At 39.7% G+C, this 27,095-nt stretch overlaps 1 protein-coding gene across 1 annotated transcript in view; it reads right to left on the bottom strand.

Annotated features, from left to right (window-relative positions):
- Window positions 1-27,095, bottom strand: part of CNTNAP5 (contactin associated protein family member 5) — an 862,050-nt gene that overhangs the window by 406,467 nt on the left and 428,488 nt on the right. The window contains exon 8 of the mRNA XM_050752523.1: window positions 1,581-1,845. Coding sequence (XP_050608480.1) covers window positions 1,581-1,845 — 265 coding nt within the window. The remainder of the gene's footprint in view (window positions 1-1,580; window positions 1,846-27,095) is intronic.

Raw genomic sequence — 27,095 nt, 5'->3', positions numbered from 1 at the left:
GGAAAACAGTATGGCGATTCCTCAAGAATCTAGAACTAGAAATACCATATGACCCAGTCATCCCATTACTGGGTATATACCCAAAGGATTATAAATCATGCTGCTATAAGGACACATGCACCTGTATGTTTATTGCGGCACTATTCACAATAGCAAGGACTTGGAATCAACCCAAATGTCCATCAGTGACAGACTGGATTAAGAAAATGTGGCACATACACACCATGGAATACCATGCAGCCATAAAAAAGGATGAGTTCATGTCCTTTGTAGGGACATGGATGCAGCTGGAAACCATCATTCTCAGCAAACTATCGCAAGAACAGAAAACCAAACACTGCATGTTCTCACTCATAGGTGGGAATTGAACAATGAGATCACTTGGACTCGGGAAGGGGAACATCACACACCAGGGCCTATTATGGGGAGGGGGGAGGGAGAGGGCTGGCATTGGGAGTTATACCTGATGTAAATGATGAGTTGATGGGTGCTGACGAGTTGATGGGTGCAGCACACCAACATGGCACATGTATATGTATGTAACAAACCTGCACATTGTGCACATGTACCCTAGAACTTAAAGTATAATAAATAAATAAATAAATAAATAAAAATTTAAAAAAATAAATAAAATTAAAAATATATGTATACACGTATATATTTTAAATGATGTTTTAGATTTACTGATTTTTACATGAAATATAATTTAGGGGCTATCTAAACTTCCATGCTAATGTGGTTTAAGAGGAGAATATAGAGTTGGAAGTCAGACAAATTCAGGATAAAATCCCAGCTCCATCACATAGGAACATGAGATTTGCAAGTGATTGCCATGACTTCTGATTTCCTCACTTATTAAGTGAAAAATAGTAACTTCCTTCAGTGAGCGTGGTGAAGATTCTGTATGATACATGCCATGTTTGTAGAGAACCTAACAGAGAGTCCTAGAAATGGTCTAGATTGTGCTAAATACTCCCAGGTAAGAATTCTTATTCCCATCTTTCCAATGAGACTGCTAAGAGACTAAGAAATTTAAGCACTTAACCAAAGTTGACATAGCTAATTCCAAATTCACTTTTTTGTTTTGTTTCCTACTAAGAGAAAAAACAAAACAAAACAAAACAAACAAAAAAAAAACGCTGGCCAGGCACAGTGGCTCAGGCCTGTAATCCCAGCACTGTGGGAGCCCGACATGAGCAGATCATGAGGTCAAGAGATCGAGATCATCCTGGCCAACATGGTGAAACCCCATCTCTACTAAAAATAAAAAAAAATTGGCTGGGTGTGGTGGTGTGGAGGCTCCACTCTGGAGGCTAAGGCAGGAGAATCACTTGAATCCAGGAGGCGGAGGCTGCAGTGAGCTGAGATTGAGCCACTGCACTCCATGCATTTTAAAGATGGCAAGACTACATCTTAAAAAAAAAAAAAAAAAAAGCTGCCTCTTCAGAGTTGGAGTAAATTTGTGAATACTGGGCTAACCCACATCCTTGAGATTTGGATTCTGCATGTTTTTGTCAGGACCTCAACCTTTGTCAACTTGGATAAATAAGAAACTGATCCAGAGTGTCAGCAGACAGTACCTGTGAGGATTTCAGCTACACGTTCTGTCATTTTCTGAATCACGAGTCTCAGGATTCCACTCTCCAGGCTCAGCAGCAGGGTCCCCGAGCCTTCAGACAGCTCTGTGGACAGAAGCAGACCATCCTTGTTCCATGTTCGAAACTGGAAACTCACTGAGAGCCCATCAATTTGGGGGGTGCCGGGCAGCAGCAAATAGCTGCCGCTGGAGTTGACAAATGTGATGGGCACAATCTGTGGTTCGGAGCAGGAAAAAGTGACATTGCCCTGGAAAACAATAAAAGTCAAACATATAAAAGCCATTTTTTATTCTGCAATCTGACAGCTGATATAAACGACCACCTGGGAGCTGACCTTAATTTCAGGATCATTTCACATTCAGCGGCAAGATCTTAAAGAAGAAAAAAATGTCGGCTTTGTTCAGACACACTCACAAGATTATTTTCCATTCATGTGTTAAGGATCACAATGCTATCTGCAAAGAGGGCCATCCGAGAGTCCCAGAAAGAAGGGGGATGGAAGCATCCACACTTTCTAAGGGGTGTACAAGTAATTACATTTACTCATTATATAAATACCTGTGGCAAGTCAACTATGTGCCAAGCTCACAATGTGGACATCAGCTCCCGCGGGAGCCTGGCAGGAGAAATAACTGGACAAGCAAAGGTTATGCGAGGGAAAGCAAAACAAAGGAAGGAATTAGGGAAGGGGTGGAGTACCTTGACTAGCCTTTTCAGTCAAGGGCACTGTTTGTGCAAAGGCTTGAAGAAATTAGCAAAACAGCATCCCTAAGGAATTCCAGGGAACCTGCCATTTCTAAGTAGTTAGCGGGACAGGAAGGTCCAAGTAGCCTAAAGGAGGTAAGTCTGGAAAGGTGAGTAGAGGCAGAGCTGGAAAGTCCTCTGCTGCTTCCTGAATAGTTTTCTTTCAAACTCAGAAACAGTGCAGTGACATGGGCCAAATATTTAACTTAGTAAAAGTATTTTCAATAACATAGATGAGGAGTGGATGAGAAGACTTGTCTCGGGGAATATTAAGTGTGTATCGAACCCAAAAGAAGAGTAAGAAGATTATTCTTTGCATAGCAAAAAAGGGTAAAGATCCCACAAGAGGAACGCCCTAACCTGAATGGCTACCTGAATTTAACTTTCCACCGCGGTGGCCTGGTGGCAGAGTTAGATACTTAGTGTGGTTCTCAGTCCTGGAGCAGGGGAATGGTTCAATTCCAAAATCCTCTACCCAGAAAAACATCTGCAGGTCCCAACCATGTTTATTTATGATAGTCTCGTATTCTTGAAAATGAATAACAGTCCCCAAACAAACTTCTACCAGTAGCACATTTCTAATGATTCATCCATCAATCACAGTGCTATGAGCATATTATTGCATGAATCATTTGTTGTAGTTGTTTAGATGTTTTCTTCCCTTTAGGCTAGATCCTCACAAGTTAATTAATGTGTCAAAGGGTAAGGTCCTTGATATCCATCAAGCAATCACCCACAGTATATATCACTCCACTGTGCCAGGCAATAGGATAGGCACTTACATACATATCTTGTGAATTCTGCACAACAATGCCATAATGGATTATTTTCTTCATTTAAAGGATGCACAAACCAGACTTAGAATAAACAACTTAGCAAAAGCCACGTGCCTAGTTAGCAGGGATCATGGAAGACAAACCCTTGTTCATCTAACTTGGAGGCTTTTGCTTTTAGCCACCATCTCTGATACCTCCATCTTCTGCACTGAGTGCCACCATTAAAAAAAATCCACCAACTTGCTCTTGGTATCTCACAGTTGTTTCAATTTGCATTTTTGGATCTCTGGTAAATTCACTTTCAAGAATAAAAACATCACCAATGATGGCCAACTCATCGTGGCAGGGCTGTCTTTTGGAAGAAGCCAAATCACACATGCTCTGCAGAGAAGCTAGGAAGTAGTAATAACTTTTATTTATCTTTTTCTTTCCTAAGGTCAGTATCATTTTTGTAAAAACAAATCTGCCAGAGAATAGCTGCATTCAAAGTCTGAGGTTGTGTGGAGTGGGAATGTTCACAAAGATGAAGAAGGCAAAAGCATAGGAGGTTGCGAAAGTATCCCCTTCCCCGGAGTTATCTAACACCCAGTTTAGCTTCACCTAAACCCTCTTCTGAGTGTTCTCTGGATCAAAGCCATGGAAGGTGGCTTCAGGACAGTGGGGTACTAGAGGACCTGAGATTCTTTCCTTATTTGATCAGTTTGCTCACATTTGAGCAGAGGTCTGGCTCTCTTTCCTCAGTCTCCCTTCATTTCATTGTTTAATTGGCCCAACTTCTTGCGCACAATTCAGGGTTGCTCAGAATCTAAGGAGTTCCTGGATTAGTCCGCCAGGGCAAGGGCTTTAAATAAACACCTTCAGAGATTGTCACTGTTAAGATAAGGTTGTGAGTGGGGATGCACACCTAGCTCAACAGAGAGCAGGAAAACTTTGAAATGCATTGGGATATGCTTTCTATCCTTGGACAGTTTCCTCACTCACCTTAGGCCAGCTTCTCTCTCCCTTCCCCCGATTCCCTTCACACTTCCCTCTATCATTCTTGCCCCTATGCAGCCACTCCAGCTGTCTAAAACTTCTTTGTCTTTAGCGCATGCCTCTACTATATTCTCCAAGGGCAAATCCAAAGGCAAGTAGAAGAGAAAAGATGTGGGTGGATGGGAAATTCCTTCTACACAGAACCTGACCCAGCTCTCTGGGCGCACGTGAATGTTTGCTGTTCAGCTTCCTGTCACACAGCTGCTGTGTGCCACTTTTCTGACAGTCCTGTCTCAGCTTACTGCTGGCAGAAATGACGTACGGTATTGAGGGCCATTGGTGCCACCTCCATTCACCAAAGTGAGGCGAAAAAAGAAAAACGAGCTGCGTGTAAAAATGCTACTTTTGAAATCAACATGGACTGACCATTTTCAATAGTGCCATTTGTGTCTCCAGAATCTGTCTCAAGACGGCATTTGAGGAAGTTCCCGCTGGCCATTTAGAAAAGCCATGAGAGAAGACATTACTTTAGAATTGTGTCAAAGGAGACATGGCAAATGGTCAGTGGCCTCTAATCCCTTTTAATCCCTTTCTTCAAATATCATTCCTCCTAATCCCAAGAAGGGCGCTTCATTCCCCAAAACCCCTTTGTCCCTCTGTATGTTTAATTCCATTTAAGGTTTCAACATTCATTCAAGATTTTTCAAATATTATAAAATTGTGCTAAGCACAAGTTAGTTGTACACATAAATGTGACCTGATCCTTTGCATGCTATAGTAATTCAATTCACTTTATATACTTACTCTAATTTACTGTAATTGGTACAAAGTATGTCTGGCAGGGAAGGGTGCATTGATCAAACCTTCAAGGTAAAACCACTGGCTTTGACCTCATAAGTGAGACTGAAAGGAGGTCAGTGAGCTACCATGGGTCCTTTTTCCCTCCCTATATTTTATAAGAACTATAGGGTCTTTCATTGTCCAAAAAAGGAAGTCACTCTTTAAGGAAGGAATGAAATTCTTGCTGTCTGAGTGCTTTTCCTTACCACACTCCTCAAGCTCCAGTTGAACCGTGGACTCCTCTGTCTGACTGTGACTGCCATTCAAGATGATAATGAGACCTCCCCAGGGCAGCAACTGCCACAAGTCACTGGTTCCTCCAAGTGTCGTCTCCTGTTGTTCCTAAGATGGTAGTTCTTAGTGCCCTATAGTTTCACTCTCATATGTGCCCCTTCTCCAACAATCAAGGTGTTCAGAAGTGCTGGGCCAAAGATGGAGTAGATGTTTGCCCCTGGGGCTCCCCAAACTATGTCTTTTTTTTTTCTGACAAAAGACTCTTTCCTTGAGCTAACTCTAGTCAGGCTCCTCTGAGTCCTCCTTTGGACTAGGTGTGACGTTGGGCTCTGTCCATGGCCCATTTTTTTTCCAGTTTTAGCAAGAATTCTGCAGAGTCAGAATACAAAACCTCCCACCTTGGTCTGACCTCCTTGGATATATTATCACACTTGCCTGCCTTCAACAAAGCTCCTGTTGGGCTAGTTTAGAAAGAAGTACCCCACCTCTAAGTAATTTTCCATTCCCTGACTCCCACCCTACTCCGTGGCTATAAATCCCCACTTTTCTTTATTGTGCTCAGTCTTTGCTCCCACTATAAAACCCCATTTAGTAGCCCCCCTTATCATCTTTAACAATTGTAATGAATATTTTTTTCCAACACTTCTCTACAGACCCACTACAGTCTTTTCTTTGTCAGCTCTGCTGTGCCATGCGGTGCCCGGATTAAACATTATTTCTGGGTGTGTCCCTGTGTGTTTCTGGATGAGATTAGTATTAAAATTGGTGGACTTGGCAAAGTACAGTGCGCTCCCCACTGTGGATGTGTATCATCTACTCCGCTGAGGGCACAGAGCAAAATGCAAAGGAAGGAGGAATTTGTACCTTTTTGTTTCCTTCCTCCCTGCTTGATCGAGAAATTTCATCTCGTCTTCTCCAGCCCTCCGGCTGGGATTTACACCTTCTGGTACTCAGGCCTTCAAACACAGACCAGCACTGACTTTCCTAGGTCTGTAAATCATTGGTCTTCCCAGACTCTGTAGTGCAGTGAGGCAATTTTTCATCATAAATCTCAATCTCTCTTTCAAATCTATTTCTCTTTCATATCTGCATTCCACATATATAGAGATCCTGGCCCTACTTTTCTGGAGAACCCTGATTCATACCAATAGCCATGTGGGAGAGTGAGGAAAGATAACAGATTCATGAGAAATTTGCAGGTACAACTGATAGAAGGTGCTGACTGGGGAAGGGGCTGGAGGGGCAAGCATGGTTCCCATTCTTCCCTGAGAGCACAATGGATTTCAAACAGGAAAGCACAGATGGCTGCTGACTACTGATAGACCGTCACCTCCCTTGGATTGTGTCCCCGGTCATCGGCACTACCCTCACTAGAGTGAGGAGATACACTAACAGCAAAGCTGTCCTCTAGACACACGCTGTGCCTTCCTCCCTCCACCAGGCATGACCTCTTCATTCCTCTGCACCCTCCACCCCCACTTTTGCTCTGCAGGGCCCAGTAAGCCTTCTGGGCTTGCCCATGCCCAGTCCTTTCCTGACATCCATCTCACAGTGGCTGCCTTCTCCACGGGCTTCCGGTGGTGGGTGCTACCTGTGGAAATCTATTATATTTCTTCTACTGCCTTGTAGTAATTAGCTACTTTTTGATAACTGCCCGTGCCTTATATAACAGGTTTACAATTTGGTATAGAGCATCTTGCTCTGAATTCTAAAGAAAGTAAGAATGTTAAATTTAGGCAGAACTAGATTCCTGTTACAAATATTTACTGAAAAAACCATGCCTTTCTCTGGTCCTCATTGTTTCCTTTATAATCTGGGGAATAATAGTAGAGGGATGATTTAAGACCACATGAGACCACGTGCAACATGTCTAGCATTGCTCCTGGCTTATTATTTTTCTCTCTTCCCAGGTCTGACTCTTTTCTTGGTGGCCAGAGGTGAGTCACTTCTAGAGGCTTAGGTTTCTTTTTTGTAACCTGAGGCAATTGAACTGGAGGGCCCTAATATTCCTACTTGTTCCCCTAACCTTGGGTATCTGAGGCTGAAGACCCACATCTTTACCATCTGTCTTGTCTTTGGAGAGGATTTAGGGATGATCTGAATCATTCTGTTGTTGGCATGAGAAGTGTAACCAAGTATTTACATTTTAGAAGACTTTTTCTTTGAATGATTCAGGCTCTAAAGAGGAAAACTTAGGCCTCTTCCCTAGTAATTCCTGTCTCGATGCAGGAAAGAGGGCAAGAATCACCATACATGATAATTATATTAAAATAAAAAGGAAGTGAGCAAAAGATGATATAGTTTTACATGTTAAAGAAATAAGAAGGCAAGCGTGGTAGCTCACATCTGTAATTCCAGCACTTTGAACGGCTGAGGTGGGAGGATCACTTCAATCCAGGAATTTGAGACCAGCCTGGGCAACATGATGAGACCCAATCTCTATTTAAAAAATAAATAAGAAACCTGATATTTTAAATCACACTTACGAGAGTATAATAACCAATTGACTGATTATGTTTTCCCCTGCTCCCCCTCCCCAGAAACTGGAGCCTAAAATATTTTACAAAGAGAAAGCTAGATTAATGCTGAGCTGTATGAGGAACCAAAATGGTTGTGACTTTCTAGCAGAAGGCAAAATGGGAGAAATTATATGTGACCACTTAGACAGGTGCCAGTTCAGGGGCTATGCAATGAAAACCAGAAGGAAACCACGAGACAGAACGAAGTTCCTGAGCAGCGCCTTCCTTGAAGACGTATTCAGGTCATTCTGCCACCAAACCAGAAGTGCGCCGAATGCTGATGGAAATCCAATGAAACCCATCCACCTAAAAGCTTGCCTCTGTGGCAGAGAAACTTATCCAAAAGGAGGTATTGCAGTAATAGCATAATTACCGCGATCATCTCATGACTGATGGACGGGAGTGTCATGGCAGAAGGTTTCCTTCCTCAAGACTTTTGACACAGAGAACACAGTAGTACTTAAGTCTTTGTCATGTGACTCCAGAACCAATCGAATGAATTGACACTTATCCATTACACAGAGGAACAACTTCAGAAGATGCTGCTCTGCTGACAGACACAAGGATGGAACCACTGCAGTGATCTGAATGTGACTGTATAATAGAGAGAATAGACTGAAATGTGTTGAACAGCGAGCTCAGGCCTCCATGTTAGTCAAACATTCCTAAACCTGGACTCTCTTATATTCATTGATCACTGGATATTTTAGCCAGGTCTCAGCACATGGCATAGAAGCCATAATTTACTAAGCTAGAACAAGTACCTATCAGAACTGAGAAGAGAGACATTCTTAACAAATGGCTTCATTGGTACTCATTTCCTGGCTTTATGATTAAACATAATCCTTTGGTTATTTCACTGAAGATCATTGATTTACATGAAATACTTTAGACCTTAGCAACAAAAGACAATTCTGCTTGAATTTCCCATCTGGATGTTGGCTTTGCCTTATATCTCTGCTAGGACTCCATCCTCTTTCAAGACTTTTACTGACTTACTTGCCAACCCTAGGTTGGCTGCATAGACAATAGGTTACGCTAAAGTGAGCCATCACTGATAAATGGCTAGAGGTATTTCTATTAGGGGGCATTATTCCTCTAGTCAAACATTGAACATTGGCCAGTTATTTAAGATATTCAAGCACATTCCTTTTGGACTCATTTCACTACCCAAAGACACTATTACTATTTACTATTAGTCACTGAAGCCATTTAGCTATTCTGTGGAAAACTCCAGAAAGTTGTTGGCTGCTCTGCTTTAAATGAAAACCTGAAAATAAAAAAGCTATAAATAAAAAGCATGTGAGGACCATGCAAGATCCAAAGTCTCTAGCAGATTCTCAACCAGGCTGTCACCACTGCTCCCTGACTCTCTTCCCCTAAGGCTTCACGTCACCCTTCAAACACTGCTTATCAGCTCAGCAGTAAAGCTCTGGTTTGACCTTGAGTCACCTGGGAAGAATAAAACAAGAATAAGAGACTACTCTCTATTGAAAAAAGACCTGAGGTCATAGATCCAGGTAGCTGGGGATAGGCTACGACTAAAAGGAGAGTGCATCTGAATCCAGTCTGGTGACCAAGGCAGAAGCCAGAAAATGGCAATGCATGGGTGGGCGAGGAAGGTGGAAGGCAGACAGATAGTCTACTCCCATTGAGACTCCTCCACTGTAGGGACAATGAGGTCCTGATACATCCTTCATTATTCCTGAGAGGAAATAATAAGTCAGGTGTGGCTGGCCCACCACTCAAGGTGACTAATTTTTAAGACCTGAAGAGAATACAGCAGGCCCAGCTTGAAGTTCTGCTTACCTTGACTATTTTTCAAGTTTCTTATGTGTGACACTTCCAAGGGTTACATTACTGTGCTGAGTTGTTATTTACAAAACTTTTTCATTGTGGGTGTTTGTTTTGTTTTTAATCATCATCTAGACATCACAACACCCTGGTGTGTAAAAAATAAAGCTGGCAGTGCAAAGCTGAGCTTCAATCATGAGGCATCAAACAAAGCCAATCAAGCATTTATAAGCTGGAGAAAATGATCTTGATTCAATCTAATTTGCGGGGAAAGATTTCAAAGCCAGTTCTTGATTTTCCAAATGAGTACAACCATTTCTAATTTGATTTGTCTGAGAACTACCAGCACTGACTGGCATGCTATCAGCAAATATAGGGAAAAGGCTGCCCTGCGAGCTCAAGCTACCCTCCTATTCTCAAACTCAGGGAGACTCAGGAATCAAATGAAGGCTCTTTTTCATTTTTGGGAAAGACAGGCTCCTTCCTTTTTTTTAAAATTGACTTATTGAGCAGTTCTCTATTAAGCAGCTCATATGGGCCACCTTGACTCTCACGACTAAGGATAGAGTGAAGGAGTGAGACAGACTCAGATCTGCCCACCTGGAGCTTACATGGCAGCAGGATAAGGGTCATGGAACATGTCATCACAGCTATGACCAAGTGCCATGAGGGAGACGTGTATTCTGCTGGGAGAGCATGTAACAAAGCATTGTAACAGGACTTCGTGAGGTGCCTTTGGATTTGACCTTTGTAGGACAAGTAAGAAGGAATGAAGCTGGGAATACGACTTGGGTGGAGGAAGAGAAAAGAGGGAAGGACAATTACTGAAAAGAAGGCCATAATGCATGTTAGGAATTTAAGTGAAACTAAACACGTGGCACTACTATGGACAGGCAACATTCTGCCTCTGCCAAAGGAGGCTTTCAAGGGTAAAGATCATGCACATTGGGGTTTCATTTGAGAGACATCCAGGAGAGACACACCTTTAGAATTGGAAGGAAGGCCCTGCTAATGGCCGTGGTGCGTGGACAGGCTGGAAGACGGTTCGCTGCATCGCCTTTCCTCTGGCCTCCCAGCAGCTGCCTAGGCACAGGCACCAGTAAACGGGGACCTACTAGAGGCACATGCTGCCTTTGGCCTCAGAGACTGTCTCCTGTCTTTGCTTTTTTTTTTTTGCCCTCCCAAATCTACTTTTTATTATCTGTTAGCAAATATTGCACAAAGCTATTTGGAACTGTGAATCAAGAAGCTCAAAAATATTAATACGCATTTTGACACTCTACTTTCACTTCTAGAAGTCCTCAGGAAATAATTTGAAATTGGACTAAGATTTACACACTGAGAACCATTATTTATAATAATACAAAACTGGGTCTGAAATTATAGAAATATTTAAGTAAATTATGGTACATGTATATGAAAAACTCTTTTGCCACCACTAGTAGCGATGTTTATAGCAAGCAAGAAAATTGCTTAGAACATTAAATTGAACAAATAGAATACAAATTTACACATATGAATCAGGTGAAATATACCTATATAAATATGTAGGCACAGAAGCATGACTAATATACTAAATAGTGGCTCTTTCTGGGTGGTGGAATTATGGCAATTTTTATTTCCATACTAAAATATTTTGTATTTCCAATGTATTTAAAATAAAGAGATATAGCTTTATACTAGGAGTTTCAGTTAAATAGTATTCTGTATGTGAATTCATTTGAAGGCTTTCATGACAAAAATATTCAGGATCAGTAGTTGCTATTAGAAAATTAGTGTAGATTACTGAAAGAAATGATAGAAGATAGTCCAGGTAGGAATAGAACCAGCTAGGCTTGAAACCCAATGACTACTACCTTTCAAATGATTTTTACTCTTGCATAATTTCAAAATTGCTTGTCTCCTCTACCGCAATCTTTAGTCATGTGTCTAGTCTACTCACATAAGATAAAAATAACAACTCATTATCATAATAAGGTGTGATGGTTAAATGTAGGTGTCAACTTCACTAAATTAAGGAATACCTAAAAACCTGGTAAAGCATTATTTGTGGGTGTGTCTGTGAAGGTGTTTCCAGAGGAGACATGTGAGTCTGAGTGCAGTAGGAGGGGAAGATCTGCCCTCAGGGTCGGCAGGCACCATCCAACCTGCTAGGGGCCTAGAGAGAATAAAAACAGAGAAAAAAATGAACATGTTCATCTATCTACAGGAGCTAGGATATACTCTTCCTCTTCTGTCCTTGTACAACAACTCCAGGCTCCTCAGCCTTTGGACTCTAGGTCTTACACTGGTGCGCCCCACCCCCTTGGGTTCTCAGGCCTTTGGCCTCAGCCTGAGAGTTACACTATTGGCTTCCTTGGTTCTCCAGCCTTCAAACTTGGAGTTAGTCATGCTGTAAACATTCCAGCGTCTCCAGCTTGCACATGGCCTGTTGTGAGTTCTCTCAGCCTTAACAGCCATGTGAATCATTTCCCCTAACACACACACACACACACACACACACACACACACACAGACACACACATACACACACAGTCTCCTATTGATTCTCTCTAGGGAACCCTTACTAACACATAAGGCTAAAGGAAATGGAGTGTGTGTGTCTATGGTTTCCTTTTGTCTCCAAACTACTTTTTTTTAGCCCACAAACAAAACAACTGTCCACTTCACATACAAGTATATGTTGCTTTTCTAGACTAAATTCACTTTAATAAGGATTAAATATTCTTAGCTCTGAAAATATGAGTACCTTTGTTCTTGAGTAAAGATATAAAAAATAGTAGGTGTGTGTGAAGGGCAAGTACCATCAACTGGCCTGGAAAACAAAACAAATTTTCAGCCCAATAATGAGTATGTTATAGAAGTCAACTTCTCAATTTAATCAATAATATTTATAACATAGGAAGGATCATATGTTATTATCTTTAATGAAGTACTTTTAAGTTAAAACATTAATTAAGACAGGGTGCGGTGGCTCACACCTGTAATCCCAGAATCTTGGGAGGCTGAGGCGCGTGGATAATGAGGTCAGGAGATCGAGACCATCCTGGCTAACATGGTGAAACTCCCTGTCTATTAAAAATATAAAAAATTAGCCAGGCATGGTGGTATGTGCCTGTAGTACCAGCTACTCAGGAGGCTGAGGCAGGAGAATTGCTTGAACCTGGGAGGAGGAGGTTGCAGTGAGCTGAGATCATGCCACTGCACCCTAGCCTGGGAGACAAAATGAGACTCTGTCTCAAAAAAAATAAATAAATAAAATAAAATAAAAAGTAAATATTTTTAATTAAAAACTTAAATAAAGAGGGGATGCAATGCAAGCATAGCTCAACATATGCAAATCAATTAAAGAAATTAAGGATAAAAACCTTATGATCATCTTGATAGATGCAGAAAAGAATATTTGACAAAAGTCAACATCCCTTCATGAAAAAACTCTTAATGATTTAGGTATAGAAGGAATGTACCTCAACATAGTAAAAGCTATGTAAGACCATATAAGACAAACCTATAGCTAACATCATACTTAACAGTAAAAGGTTGATAGCTTTTCATCTAACATCAGAAACAAGACAAACCACTTCTGCCACCTCTATTCACCAGAGTACTGGAAGTCCTAGCCCAAGTAGTTAGGCAAGAAAAAGTAAAATTATTAAAATATCCAAATCAGAAAGAAGTAAATTATCTATGTTGGTAGATGACATGATATTATATATTAAAAAATCATAAGGACCCCACAAAAAATTTGCTAGAACTAATAAATAAATTCTGTAAGTTTGCAAGATACAAAATCAACATACAAAAATAAGTTGAATTTCTATACACTAACAATAAACTATTTGAAAATAAAATAAGCAATGCCATTTACAATAGCATAAAAAATAGACAGATAACCCATGTTCATGAGTCATAAGAATAAATATTGTTTAAAAGTTCATACCAAAGTCATCTGTATATTTAATATAAGCCCTATCAAATTCCCAATGGCATTCTTCATAAAAGTAGAATTTTAAAAAATCCTTAAATTTGTATGAAACCAAAAACGACTTCAAATAGCCAAAGCAATACTGAGGAAAAAACAAAGCTGAAAGCACCACATTTCCTAATTTCAAGGTATACCACAAAGCCATAGGACTCAAAACAGTATGATGCTAGCATAAAAACAGACACAGAGACCAACAGAACAAAACTGACAGCTCAGAAATAAACTTATGCACAGAGGTGAAAGAATAGTCTCTTCAACCAGTGGTGTTGAGAAAAGTGGATATCCACCTGCAAAAGAATGAAATTAGGTCCTTGTCTTATAACTCTTACAAAAATTAACTTGAAATGTATTACAGACTTAAATGTAATACCTGAAACCATAACGCTCTGAGAAGAAAACAGATGAATACATCCTTGACATTGGTCTAGGCAATGACTTTTTGGATATTACACTAAAAATATAAGCAACAAAAGCAAAAATAGACATGTGGGATAACATCAAACTAACACATTTCTGCACAGCAAAGGAAGCAACAGAATGAAAAGGTAACCTACAAAATGGGAGAAAACATTTGCAAGCTATCTATCTAATAAGAGGGTACTATACAGAATATGCCAGGAACTCATAATATAACTCAATAGCAAAACAAACAAACAAACAAACAAAAAACCCAGATAATCTAATAAAAGAGGGCAAAGACCTTCATTAGAGATTTTTTCGAAGAAGATATTCAAGTGGCCAACAGGTATTCATAGTGCTAATCAATTAGGGAAATGCAAATCCAAACCACAGTGCAAGTTTAAACCACAATAGGTATCATATCATACCTGTTAGGATGGCTGCTATCCAAAAGAAAAAAAAAAAAAGATACAAGTATTGGTGGGAATGTAGAGAAAGGGAATGCTTGTACACAGCTGGGAGTAATGTAAATTGGTACAGGCATTATGCAAAACAATATGGAGGTTCCCTAGAAACCTAAAGGTAGATCTGCCATATTAGCAATTCCACCTTTGGGTATATGTCTGAAAGAAATGAAATCAGTATCTCAAAGAGACATGCGCACTCTCATGTTCATTGCAGCATTATCCACAATAGCCAAAACATCAGGACTACCCTAAGTGTCCCTCAACAGATAATCAAGAAATTATGACATCTCTCTCTCTCCATGTATATATAAAAATATACATATACACATATATACACATACATAAATAAGAATATACATATATACACATACATCTATAAGAAATAGGAAAACCATGCTGTTTGTGGCAACATGAATAAATCAGGACGTTGTTATGCTAAGTTAAATAAACCAGAGATAGAAAGGCAAATATGTGGTATCTTAAGAGGTCAAGCTCATAGGAGAAGAGGATAGAACAGTACTTGTCAGGGTTAGAGGGTAAGAGAAATGGAGAGACGTTAATCAAAGGGTACAAACTTTCAATTATAAGATGTTCAAGCAAGTTCCTGGGATCTAATTTACAGCATAGACGATGATGGTTGTGTTGATTAACTTGATTGTGGTAATTATTATACAATGTATACATATATCAAATTACCATATTGTACACCTTGAATATATAGACTATCTTTGCTTTTCAATTAAATGTTTTAAAATAAAAGAGTAAAAGGAAATCTGCTACTGAAATACTGGTATTTGGGGGTGATATCCCAGGCCAATGCTGTCTAATAGAAATATAATGCATACTACATAAGTAATTTAAGATTTTCTGGTAACAGTATTTTAAAAAGGTTTTAAAAAACCAGATTAACTTAATTTAAATTTTAGTACAGGGTTATTTAACTCAGTGGATGCAAATATTATTTAAATATACAATCATTATTAAAAACATTGCATAATAATTATATAAAATTATTTTACTTTTATATGAAGTCTTAAAACTCTGGGACACCTTAAAACACATCACAATTTGCACCAGACCTACTTACTTCAAATGTTCAAAAGTTACACATGACTAGTGGTTACCATATTGCACGACACAAATCTAGTGCATCATTATAATAGTAATGATAGTTTTGCCAATTTTGACACTAAGATAGAAATTGTTTTACTTCTTACATAAGAACTCTCATATACTGATCTTTATTTTTCAAAGGGATTGTGGAGAGATCCCCAGTTATATACCAAGAATTAATTGTTCCTGATCTTTCTTTTCTTTTCCCCTTCCTTCCTTCCTTCCTTCCTTCCTTCCTTCCTTCCTTCCTTCCTTCCTTCCTTCCTTCCTTCCTCCCTCCCTCCCTCCCTTCCTTCCTTTCTTTTCTTTCTTTCTTTCCTTTCTTTCTTTTTCCTTCTTCTTCTTTTTTTTTTTTTTTTCTGAAATGAGTCTCTCTCTGTTGTCCAGACTGGAGTGCAGTGGTGTGATCTTGACTCCCTGCAAACTCTGCCTCCCGGGTTCAAGCAATTCTCCTGCCTCAGCCTCCCAAGTAGCTGGGACTATAGGTGGGCACCACCACGCCTGGCTAATTTTTGTATTTTTAGTAGAGACGGGGTTTCATCATGTTGGCCAGGCTGGTCTTGAACTCCCAATCTCAGGTGATCTGCCTGCCTTGGCCTCCCGAAGTGCTGGGATTTGCTGGAAGGCTCCTTGAAGGCTGCTGGCTCAGCTGGGAGGAATATCCCCTTCGCCTTCACTTCTTCCTTTCTTCTGCAGCCTGGCATGAGGTTAGAATACCTCAAGCTCCAGCAGCCTATTAGGACCCTCAGAATGGAAGATAGAGAGCTGAAATGGCCAAGCAGAAGGACAGAAGGATCTGCACATCTGACTACTTCATGGAGCTGAAAATCCTGTACTTTAGTTTTGTTATTTCAGTTTTGTTTTAGGAAGTGGAGTTGGAGAAGAGGTCTTAGAGACTGCTCACACAAGCACTTTAGGTGGTTTGCAGAGTCAAATTGTTATGGGCTGAATTGTGTTTCCTCTAAATTCATGTGTTGAAGGCCCAGACCCCAGTACCTCGGAATGTGACTGTATTTGGAAACAGGACACTTCATGATCTGAATAAATTAAAATGAGGCTGTTAGGATAGACTCTAATCTAACATGACTGGTGTCCTTATAAGAAAATGATATCAGGATACAGACATGCCCAATGATAAGACCATGTGAAGACAGGGAGAAGACAGCCATCTACACACCGAGGGAGACACCCTCAGAAGAAATCAACCCTGCTGACATTTTCATGTTGGACTTCCAGCTTCCAGAACTGTGGGAAAATAATTTCTGTTGTGTAAGTCAAACAGTCTGTGGTATTTTGTTTTGGCAGTGAGAACAGACTAACACAGTGATAGAAAGAGTTTTAATAGGTTTTCTTAATGAAACCCTTGAGTTGAAAAGTATTTTAGACATTATCTAGAGGACATAATTCTCAATCATGGAAAGCACCAGAAAGAACAAGCTAATTGTGAACTTTACACACTGAATTCCACTAGCTACATAGTAGGACAATTGCCTGCAGAAGCCACATCTTCTGACTCACACAGTGCTCTTTTTAATTAGGTCATGCCACCTCTGCTGAAACAGGGAAGGAGAAAACATTTAGTGGAGGGAGATACCTGAAGATAGTCTCCAAACACTCTATCTCCAGGCAGCCGAGAGTCAGACTGTGCAACAGATCTCTTAATTGTATGTGGAGATCTTTAGGTACGAAGAGGATCAGTCTCCTGTGAGAAGATGCTCCATTAGGAAGACATTCTTCTTCACATTTCATCAGATCCTTCAAGTTCATTTTAGTATAATCATCACAACATAAGCTTCAACAAATATTTACTATGCACCTCCAATTTGTAGTGTGGTCACTTCTTTACCCGAAATTCAAATTACTCATTTCTCTTCTTATCAAAAATGCATTCACTTATTCAACATTTATTGATCACCATTTTTATAAAGTAATTTCATTTTAGTTAACATTTAGAAACTCAGTGATTAGAGCAAAATATAAAATGTGTGTTAAGCACATCATAGCAGCTAAGCCCAGATTTGGCATTAGAAAGGCCACTAAAGGAAAGCAGATTCTATCACATACTAGTTATGGATCTTGGGGAAGTTACTTTAATGTTACTGAATGTTACTCACTTTTCCCAAACTGAAACCACAAAGAGCTATCCACTTTATAAGGTTATTCTGAGGATTAAAATAGATAAATATAAAAATCAGTTGACAGAATACTTGGCCTGTGATGAATGCTCAACATGTTATTTTCATTGCAGAATATTTATAACAAGAAAAGGAATTACACAAAATTACACCAAAATAGTACTTTTAAAATGAAGACTAAAAAAATCTACACCTGTATAGTATTTATGATTGCTTTGATAAAATTGCAGGTGACTTATTTTCTTTCTGCTTTTCTGTGTTTACTATATTTAGTAAATTTACTATATTTACTATATTTCCTATATTCTAGAAGCATTATTTTTTTCATGAATAATGGTAATGCAATGTGATTTGCAAGATATTTATTGGCTTATATTTTGGTTGTTGAGTTACATTGCTGAGAAGACTGAGATTCTTGTACTTTTCCAGAGCAGTCTTAGCCCTAATGATCTCTGGACTCTTATGAATCATGGAGACTGACTGTTTCCTATAGTGCACATGAGGGGTGCAAAAATCTTTGGGTCACAAGGCAGAAGTTTAAGCTAAATGCCGTGGATTGTCAAATCCTAGTATAAGCATTCAATTTTGTGGGTAAAACATGGGGAAATAAAAGATCCTATATTTTCTTGGTCTTTGCCAATCGCCACAAGGAATTAAAAGTTTGATAAAATGCACTCTAGTTTACTAGAAGCCTATAGAGAAAGCATTTGTTCTTGTTGCAATGTGGAGGAATGAGAGCTCATTCCATGTGTATGGGCACATATAATCCTCCACCAAAGTCATCTTCCAGGGCTGCTGGATCTTCCGTTTACCTTGGGAATCTAGCATTGAAGTTTCTGTAACAAAAGTCAGACATTCAGCTGCACAAACATACTGTCCTTACAGGCATCCACCATGTGGCACGTATAAATGAAGTAAATGGTGGGTTTTAGAGCAGACCCTCAACCTAAAATTTGTTTGGATTCGAAATTTCTGTCAGACACGTTGTATGCGGCTTACGAAGGCTATGTATGTTCATTTAGCTTTGTTCTTTATCTCAGAGTCACATTCTTAAAGATATAGTCAATCTGTTATTTTTTATACTTAAATTATCATTACTATTTTTAAAGATAAGGTATTTATTTAGCTACTGAATTTCCCTGATGCAATGGGGACGAATATGAACATCCTTCAGAGGGCTTGCTTCCAAAGCTGATGTAGGGCGTATTTTGGACCTTGTTACAGCATCAGGGAAAATACTGAAGTAATCACTAGACACTATGGGGGATACTGGATAACCCCATGGGAGGGTGTGCTGTCACAGTGATGAGCTGAACTAAGGTATTAGACAAACGTAGAAAGAAATGGCAGGGAAATAAAACAATTTCAGCAGAAGACAATAAGCTATGTAAAACAATTTTTAGGTTAAATATGAATCAGTTTTTGTGAGAATTATAGTAAATCTTCATGTAGAGAGGTAAATTATTAGAGTACTTCTAATTCACGTCCACCTACACAGTGTTCTAAACTTTTTGAGTATGAGAAATGCTTTTTAATGTAATAAATTACATGGGTCCATAATAAAAGTAGTAGTTTCATTAATTTTTATGGAGCATATACATAATGACAAAGTTAAATAAATAGACATTTTACTAATTACAAGAGCCTAGGCCTATGTTTGTGGTTTTGGACTTCATCCATTTGTGAGACATGCTGGTATTGCATAAAACTGTGATCAGGTGACATATGAAACCATGAAAATATGTATGTCTCCTTTTGTCTTCCCAACTCTCTTTTCCAGATGTCCAAGGTTTCTAGTTTTTTATCTAAATTTTTAAAAGAAGAAAAGAGATTGGCAGTTGTGTCAGTTACTCATTCTGAAGTTCAGTTCCAAAGCCACTCTTGTTTGCCCTGCATTTTTTTTTTCTTTACATTTAAAAAATTGTTATTTCAATAGTTTTGGGTAAATTGGTGGTGTTTGGTTACATCGATAAGTTCTTTAGCGGTGATTTCTGAGATACTGATGGACCTGTCACCCAAGCAGTGTACACTGCACCCAGTTTGTAGTCTTTTATCCCTCACCCTCCATCCAAGCTTCCCCGCAAGTCCCCAAAGTCCATTATATTATGATTATACATTTGCATCCTCATAGCTTAGCTCCCACTTATAAGTGAGAACATCTGATGTTTGATTTTCCATTACTGAGTTACTTCACTTAGAATAATAGTCTCTAATTCCATCCAGGTTTCTCCAAATGCCATTATTTTGTTCCTTTTTATGGCTGAGTAGTATTCCATGGTTCTTGTGCACCACATTTTCCTTTTCCACTTGGCTGATGGGCATTTAGGCTAGTTCTATATTTTTTCAGTTGTGCATTGTGCTGCTATAAACATGCAAGTCCAAGTGTCTTTCTCAAATAGGGACTTATTTTCCCCGGGGTAGACACCTAGTAGTGGAATTGCTTGATCAAACGATAGTGGAGTTGGACCCTGCAAACATCTCTCTTTTGTCAACTGGTTGAATCTTATGCTTTGTCCATAAGGGGCACTAGAGGGCCACTGCAGGGTGACAGAGGCTGGAAGATGCTTCCAGTTTCCCGTCCTCCATTACTGTTATTCAGTGGGAGGCCCAGGGACTCTGCACGGTTGAGCCCCAGCTTCAATCTCCCCACAGCCGTCAGCTTTTGCAGGAAGCTGAGACCTAAGTTCTCCAGCAAGTTTCTTTGCTATCTGTATGCTATGTGTTCCCCTGGTAACTGCACCTTCTGGAAGAGACCTGAATCTCAGTCTGGGAGGTGGGCAGAGAGAACATTTCTAGTCCTTATTCCTTCACTGTCCATCGTTTCTCAAGTTAGAGAAAGTACCTGATTTTTTGCACATGCTATTTCTGGACAACGTGGAGTCCTATTTACCTGTTTTATTAGTTATCCACCTTCAACTAGAAAGTCACTTTGTATAATTTTTTTTGCATTTTCTAATAACTCATACCTTGACACATAGAGATGTCTTCTAAATCTTGTGACAAAAGGTGAAGCGTTTCTAAGAAGCCAGCCCAGCTGGCTCACATAGAACAAATCCAGTGTCGGGTCCCTACTTACTACGCATCCTGGTGATTCAACAAGGAACACTTATAGAAGGTTATTAGGAATTTATAAAAACACAGTTTTATTTTACATATAAATGTTTCTTTGTCTAAAATTTAACCTGGAGTTCTTGGGCTACTGTCCGTGGATGAGCTTCACAAGCATCAATGAAGCCTCAACAATGTTATGTGAAGTAAAACGTGTTCATGGTTTTCATTATATTCTTAAAGGGGCGTGTGCCCTATAAAATACTAATAATCACTGATCTATAACCTTTAGTGTTGTACTTGTAAAAGGCCATTTGTCGAGCAGGCTAGAGATTACTCACAGGACTATGGTCTTCATAGGCAACATGTGAGAAGAAATGGTGAGCAGAGTGAGGCAATAAAAATAATTATGATAATATTATCAGCTCTTAGTGATTCAATGCCTATAATATCCTAGGAGTCACTCAATATATGTAAAGTAGGCATTATTATCTCTACCTTGTAGACGAAGGATACTGAAGCAGAGATAGCTTAAAAAACTTATCTAAATTTTGTATCCATTATGTGGTAAGGCTGGGATTTAATCGTACTTCCTTCAAATATTATCCTCTTCCTCAACACCTAGTACCCTCATCCATATCCATTTCCTGACCATATATCATATATTTAACACCATGAGTGACATAAAAGCATGTATCTTTTCTATACTTAGGATGACAGCAATAACTCTTGCAAAGAAATAGACTAGACTACAGCTTGTTGTTTCCCACAGTCCCACCTTGAGCTTTTGCATCTACATGTCCCGGCCAAGTTCCTGCACTTACATAAAGTCTTTCCTGAACCCACTATCCCTGTGATTTCTCCTTTCTAAGTCTCATAAGCTATGTTTGAGTCTTGCCACTGGATGCAGTAGCTGTGGCTGTGGTAGTTGGAAGTAGTGTCAAGATCCACAGGCTGGGACTGTGGTGAAAGAAAGGAAGTTGAAAAACCAAATGGGAAACCAGAACTGTGATGAGTGATCGAGATGGAGAACCAAACAAAAAGTAAGGGTCAAACCATAAGCGCAAGTGAGATAAACAGGGGAAAGGTGGCTGTCAAATGGTGGCCAGGAGAGCAGAAAGGTCTGAGGGGATGGCCAAGGCCAGGGCATCCACTATGAACTCTGAGTCCTGCAAAGGTAAGACCATGCCAGGTGTGTAATTTCTGAGAGCAGAGAGGATGCTTCTCTTTGAAAAGAAGGATCATTTGCTATAAACACAGTAGATGTTCAATAACTACATTTTAGTGACAATAATGACTCAAGTGCTAAGTTATGCCACGTTGTGTATGTATGAAATTCACAGCAAGAAAGGTATTATGAAACTGAGAGTCTGAAAGGGGCCCTGAGGAGAAGGTGGGACAAGGAGTGCACCTGGGCAGGGTGGGCAGACAGCACATTCAACGCTCCCCGCTGCTCTACTCCGTGGTAGATGCTGCTTGTAGATTACAGCAGCCTTCTCTACACACTCTGAACACAGCCCTACAATGTTTCTCAGCACTGTGCTCCAGAAAGATACCGACGATGCCTGGAGTTGATAAGGCATGGAGGGTATGCAACAGTTTCCTAGGAGCCTGCTCTAACGGTGATTCCATTTTTAACAATTTCAGCCTTCCACATGACTTGCTATGTAGCCACTGGTCCGAAGCTTCTAGTGGCTCCCTGAAACCTGGGCTTGCCTGTCTGTCTTCCTGTGCCCCCTAGGTCTCCCTACAATGTAGCAATTCCAGGTTTCTGGGTTAGCACAGCCTGGGGGCGCCAGAACCCTGGTTTACCTCTGAGAACCAGGTGAATATTTTGAGCATTGCCCTGGTTCAGGACGTGAACCCCACCAGTGAGTTTGAAGAAGGATGGTTAGTTTGGGGCTGGGTCAGGGAAGAGGTAAAGGAGAAAAAAGGCAGCTTGGCTGGCATGGGAGAAACACAACATACAAAGGCTGAGAGGAGGATGTGCATGGAGTGGATTCCAGAAACAGCGAGTAATCCGGGTCTGGTTAGAAAAGAGGCCACACCAGTGAGAAACTGGGAAGCAAACTTTTATATGTAGGACAAACTGATTATAACAGTTTTGAAACACTCACATAAAAGTTTCTATTCCCCTTGAAGGAATACAAGAGCCACTGGAAACAGAAGACTGAGTTTCTGGGGAAGCGCTTTGACCCTCTGCAGCACTTGCCGCCTTCTCCTTCAACCCAGAGGGAGAGTCTTCCAGCCAGATGCAGAGACCAGAGCCGCTGGGAGCCAGGGAGCAGTGGGATTCCACACTCTGCCCTTTGCTGCCCTCCTTCCTTTCTCACACCAAAGGCAAGGATTCCGCCCTCAAGCTCTTACATCTCAAGAGACACCCAGGAGAGATTTCTTTGGCAAATAACAAAGTACACAGGGGCCATTTCTGAAACACCTCATTGGTCTTCAATACTCAGAGATCAGTGCTGTTCACGGATCTGCCCAGCCTTGTATTATTTTTTTCTTCACTTTGACATGAAAGTCATTCAGGACCCTGAAAAAAAATAAATGCCTAATAAAAACGAATAAAACCTGATGGTGGATTGCTTTCCATAAGAGGAGGAAGAAGACTGTGAAAGGCACAGCCACTAATATATATCACTGACTTTCCCTAATCCTGAGTATATTTTTTTGTATAAAACGTGGATAATAATGTCTGCCTCCTGCCTGTCACACACAGAAGTTTCAGGGACAGAGGATCTCTAATAGAACCACAGCTCATCAATCAGCCCTCCACGGACTGCCCCTCCAGTGCTAGCATCGTGATCTGGCCTTGTCTATAAGTTCTCTGAAATAAGGTATCTTCAAATAGAGGAGTAGTCATTGCAGTTATTATTGCGGGTGCAAGAGCATAAAAAGAATATGCTCAGCTCATTAGTTGGATGTTTTGCATACAGGAGGCACATCTGAGGTCATTTCAACTTCTACGTAGCCCATTCTTTTAAAAAGCACTTGAAGATTCAAATGACTTGAAAGGTATCAGGTGAAACGAGCAGGATAAGCCGTTTCCTGTGTACAGTGCCAGCGGGCATGGAACCTGGTGTGGCTTTATGCAATGTTGGTTGAGTCAAAAACTCATAATCTTTGACCCAATAATATTCATTTCCAGTTATCTGTTTTAAATTTCAGAAAATTATTTTCGCACTATGGTTGTAATCTCAGTATTATTTTTAGCAGAAAAAAATTCAAACAACTCAAATTTCAACACAGCAGATTCTTACATGAACTATGGTAAATTGATTCCGTGCTGAAATAGTATTTGTAAATGGAGAAAAAACAACTTTTAATAAAAGTTTTAAAAACAATGAAAATACTTTAAAAAGGTAAAATGTAAAATTGTCAATAAACTGTGGTCTATGATAGATAAATATACATTTAAAGTGTGAAAATGAAATACCTATAATAGATGACAACAGTGTTTTCCTCTCTGGCTGGATTATTATTAATAATAATTCTTGTATTTTGCAAATTTTCATTTCCTATAGAAATATTTTTAAAACGTTCTGAAGAAATTCTCTTCAATACTTTACATGATAATTTTATCAGATGAACAAATTTATCATTTGCTCATCTGATAGAAAGGAAAAGTCATAACACTAATTTCAGGTAAAAGAATTTTCAGAGAAGATGACTGCTATAGTTTGAATGTTTTTATCCTCCACTTCTTGAAATTCACACATTGAAATTTAATCCCCAATATGTTGTTATTAGGAGGTAAGGCCTTTCAGGAGGTGATTAGGTCATGAGGTCATGGGATTAATGTCTTGCAAAATAGCCCCAAGGGACTTTGTTTGTTTTTCCATCACTTGAGAAAGGAGGAAGACACAGTGAGAATTGTGAGGTCTACAGCCTGGAAGGGAGCCCTCACCGGAACCCAACCGTCCTGGAAATCTGATCTCAGATTTTCCAGCCTCCAGAACTGTGAGAAATAAATTTCCCTTATTCATAAACTACCCAGTTTATGGCATTTTGTTATAGCTGCCTTAATGGACTAAGATATTAACCATTATACTATTAGTTTTGCCTTTTTTCTTTAAGGCACATTATTCTTCATATGACCTTGAAACTATTTAGTTCCATTTTTTCCTGAAGAAAGGAAGGAAGCAATTGTTCAGGGAGTGAGTAACTTGAGAATGATTTTTCCTGCGTATGAGGAGCATACAGAATAGAGGCAGGTGATGTGGATGTCAGACTGGTCAAACGGAAGTAGAAGACAGCAGGAATGAGAAGAGAGAAGACACAATACGTTAGTCGCTTTTTCAAATGATTCATTCCATCGCGAGAAAGCATCATTTATCACAGAGCATACTCACAGAGATGAAACATGATCCCGGAGACAAGCTAAAGAGATTATAGGCTTTACTAGACAGTAGGGAGTTTTCTCTGAGCAATTCCCATGAGCCTTTGGGTCACAGAGAGGTAAGATAAAGGTGCCTGTCACTACGTGTGTGTGTGTATGTGTATGTGTGTGCACCTGCAGATGTAAATGTGTGTGTGCTCTCATGTCCACACTGATCTCTTACACGTAACTCTGACAGTGAGTGTTTGCTTGGCTTTAGAGCCACAAGAAATAACCAACCATACTCCAATAAGTTGCATGACAGCAGAGATGCAAACGAAGGGCAACACGCTTCAAGACAGCTCACTGTTGCTACTCATCAATACATCTGTTATACCCACGCCTATCAAGCAACACGCTTTTAAGTTCCTTATTTTAAAGGAATCTATCATTTGATCAAATCTGAAGTAACGATTTTCATCAAATTTTCTCAAACAAACGAGATGATTAAGTTTGTAATATATTTACTGCAAACCCACTTCATGACTTATGGTTTGGGAGCAAACAGAAATTCAGATTCAGGAAAGAACAGGAGCTACCTCCAATCAACTTTTATTATTTCGAACTGTATGTGACTGCATTAATTAGCTATCTAAAATGGCAAATAAATATTGGCTTATATACCAACTTCAGTTGAATGGATTTATAGATGTTTTTACTAATAGCTCCAATATATTGGGTGCTTAGTGTGTGCCATGCACTGCACTAAGCATACTACAGATTTAATCTTCACACTAACACTTTGAAGGAGATACTATAATTGCCCTCATTTTATGTATGAGGGTACTGAAGTTTCGTAACTTTCTCAAGATCCCATAGCTGAATAAGCCATGGAGTGGGTATAAACAACCTAGGAAGTCAATGTTTCAGTCATGATTTTATTACGGATGCTTCCAGGAACACTGAAGGGAGACCTTTGGGTTTTCCTCTAGGGCAAACGAAAAGGTAACTTGTGATTATTTAGCAATTTCAACCATGAGGTTGGGAGTAGTATTATATGGGGCTTAGTATTGGCCATTGCCCATCCAATTCCCTGATTCCAATTATTTGGAGACAAAGGCACAGAAATGAATTGACATAGTCAATTAGCTCCAAAGCTAAACTAAAGTCTTCCTGTTAGTTATTTGCATTTTCTTCCCTTCTGTTGAAGGTAAAGTGAAGTAACACATGAATTTCCACTATGATCTTTTAAATAAAAAACAAAATATTTTGGAACCTACAATGATGTGAGTGAAACTTCAACCAGCTCATAGGTAATCATGTTATTCTCCTTGCCTCTGGGAGAGGGGATGTAAGACTCAGAAAGGACAGCTAAAAAAGCATCATTTTTGATGGAGTGCAAGGTATGAAATTAATCATTTTCAGGAAACTATCACAGCAATATATTTCTTATACTACGTATATAATAATCCACATTATAGGTACTGTACATACACTTCAATGGGCCATTTGCTTTCTGATTGTTTATTATATAGTGCTATATTAGCATATGATAAAGGATTTGAGGAAGAATAGTGAGGTATTTTTTATGTCTACTTTAAGCTGTTAGTTTTACTGCATTTCGGGATGTGGAGAATTGTCTTGTAGTCAAATCGAGCTATAAAGACTAAACTGAATTATCCCTATGGAACAGCTGTTAAGTCTCCAGGGAGGGGGAAGGTCCCACAAGAAAGAGATGACAGATTGCAATGAGGATGGCTGCTGAATGCAGCCTGCTAGAGAGGCATACGTTAGATTAGGCAAAGGCTGGGGCTTCTGTGGGCCTTGAAACACATTTTATAATGTATGGGTAGTACCATACTCTTGCTGCCTGATTTGTTGATCCCTTGAATCTGAACTTCCCAAGGCTTAATAATGCAAGAGAGTCAGCAAACACTAGAGAAGGACAAAAATGCCATTCCTTCCAAAAGCCCTTACTTAGCACTACAGTGACTTAATGACTGGGAGCAAAGCTGATTTTGTAGCAGATATGGTGTCTTTGGGGGAAACTTTAAGCTTGACTACAGAAAGGGAAGAGTTTGTACTTCAGTATTTAACTGTGCAAACCATTGCTTCCCATAAGAAATTCCTAAAGGAGATAGACTAGA

This window comes from Macaca thibetana, chromosome 12 (assembly GCF_024542745.1).
Source record: "Macaca thibetana thibetana isolate TM-01 chromosome 12, ASM2454274v1, whole genome shotgun sequence".
NCBI lineage: Eukaryota > Metazoa > Chordata > Mammalia > Primates > Cercopithecidae > Macaca > Macaca thibetana.
The sequence above is the reverse complement of the archived record's forward strand: the minus strand, read 5'-3'. Positions and strand labels throughout refer to the sequence as shown.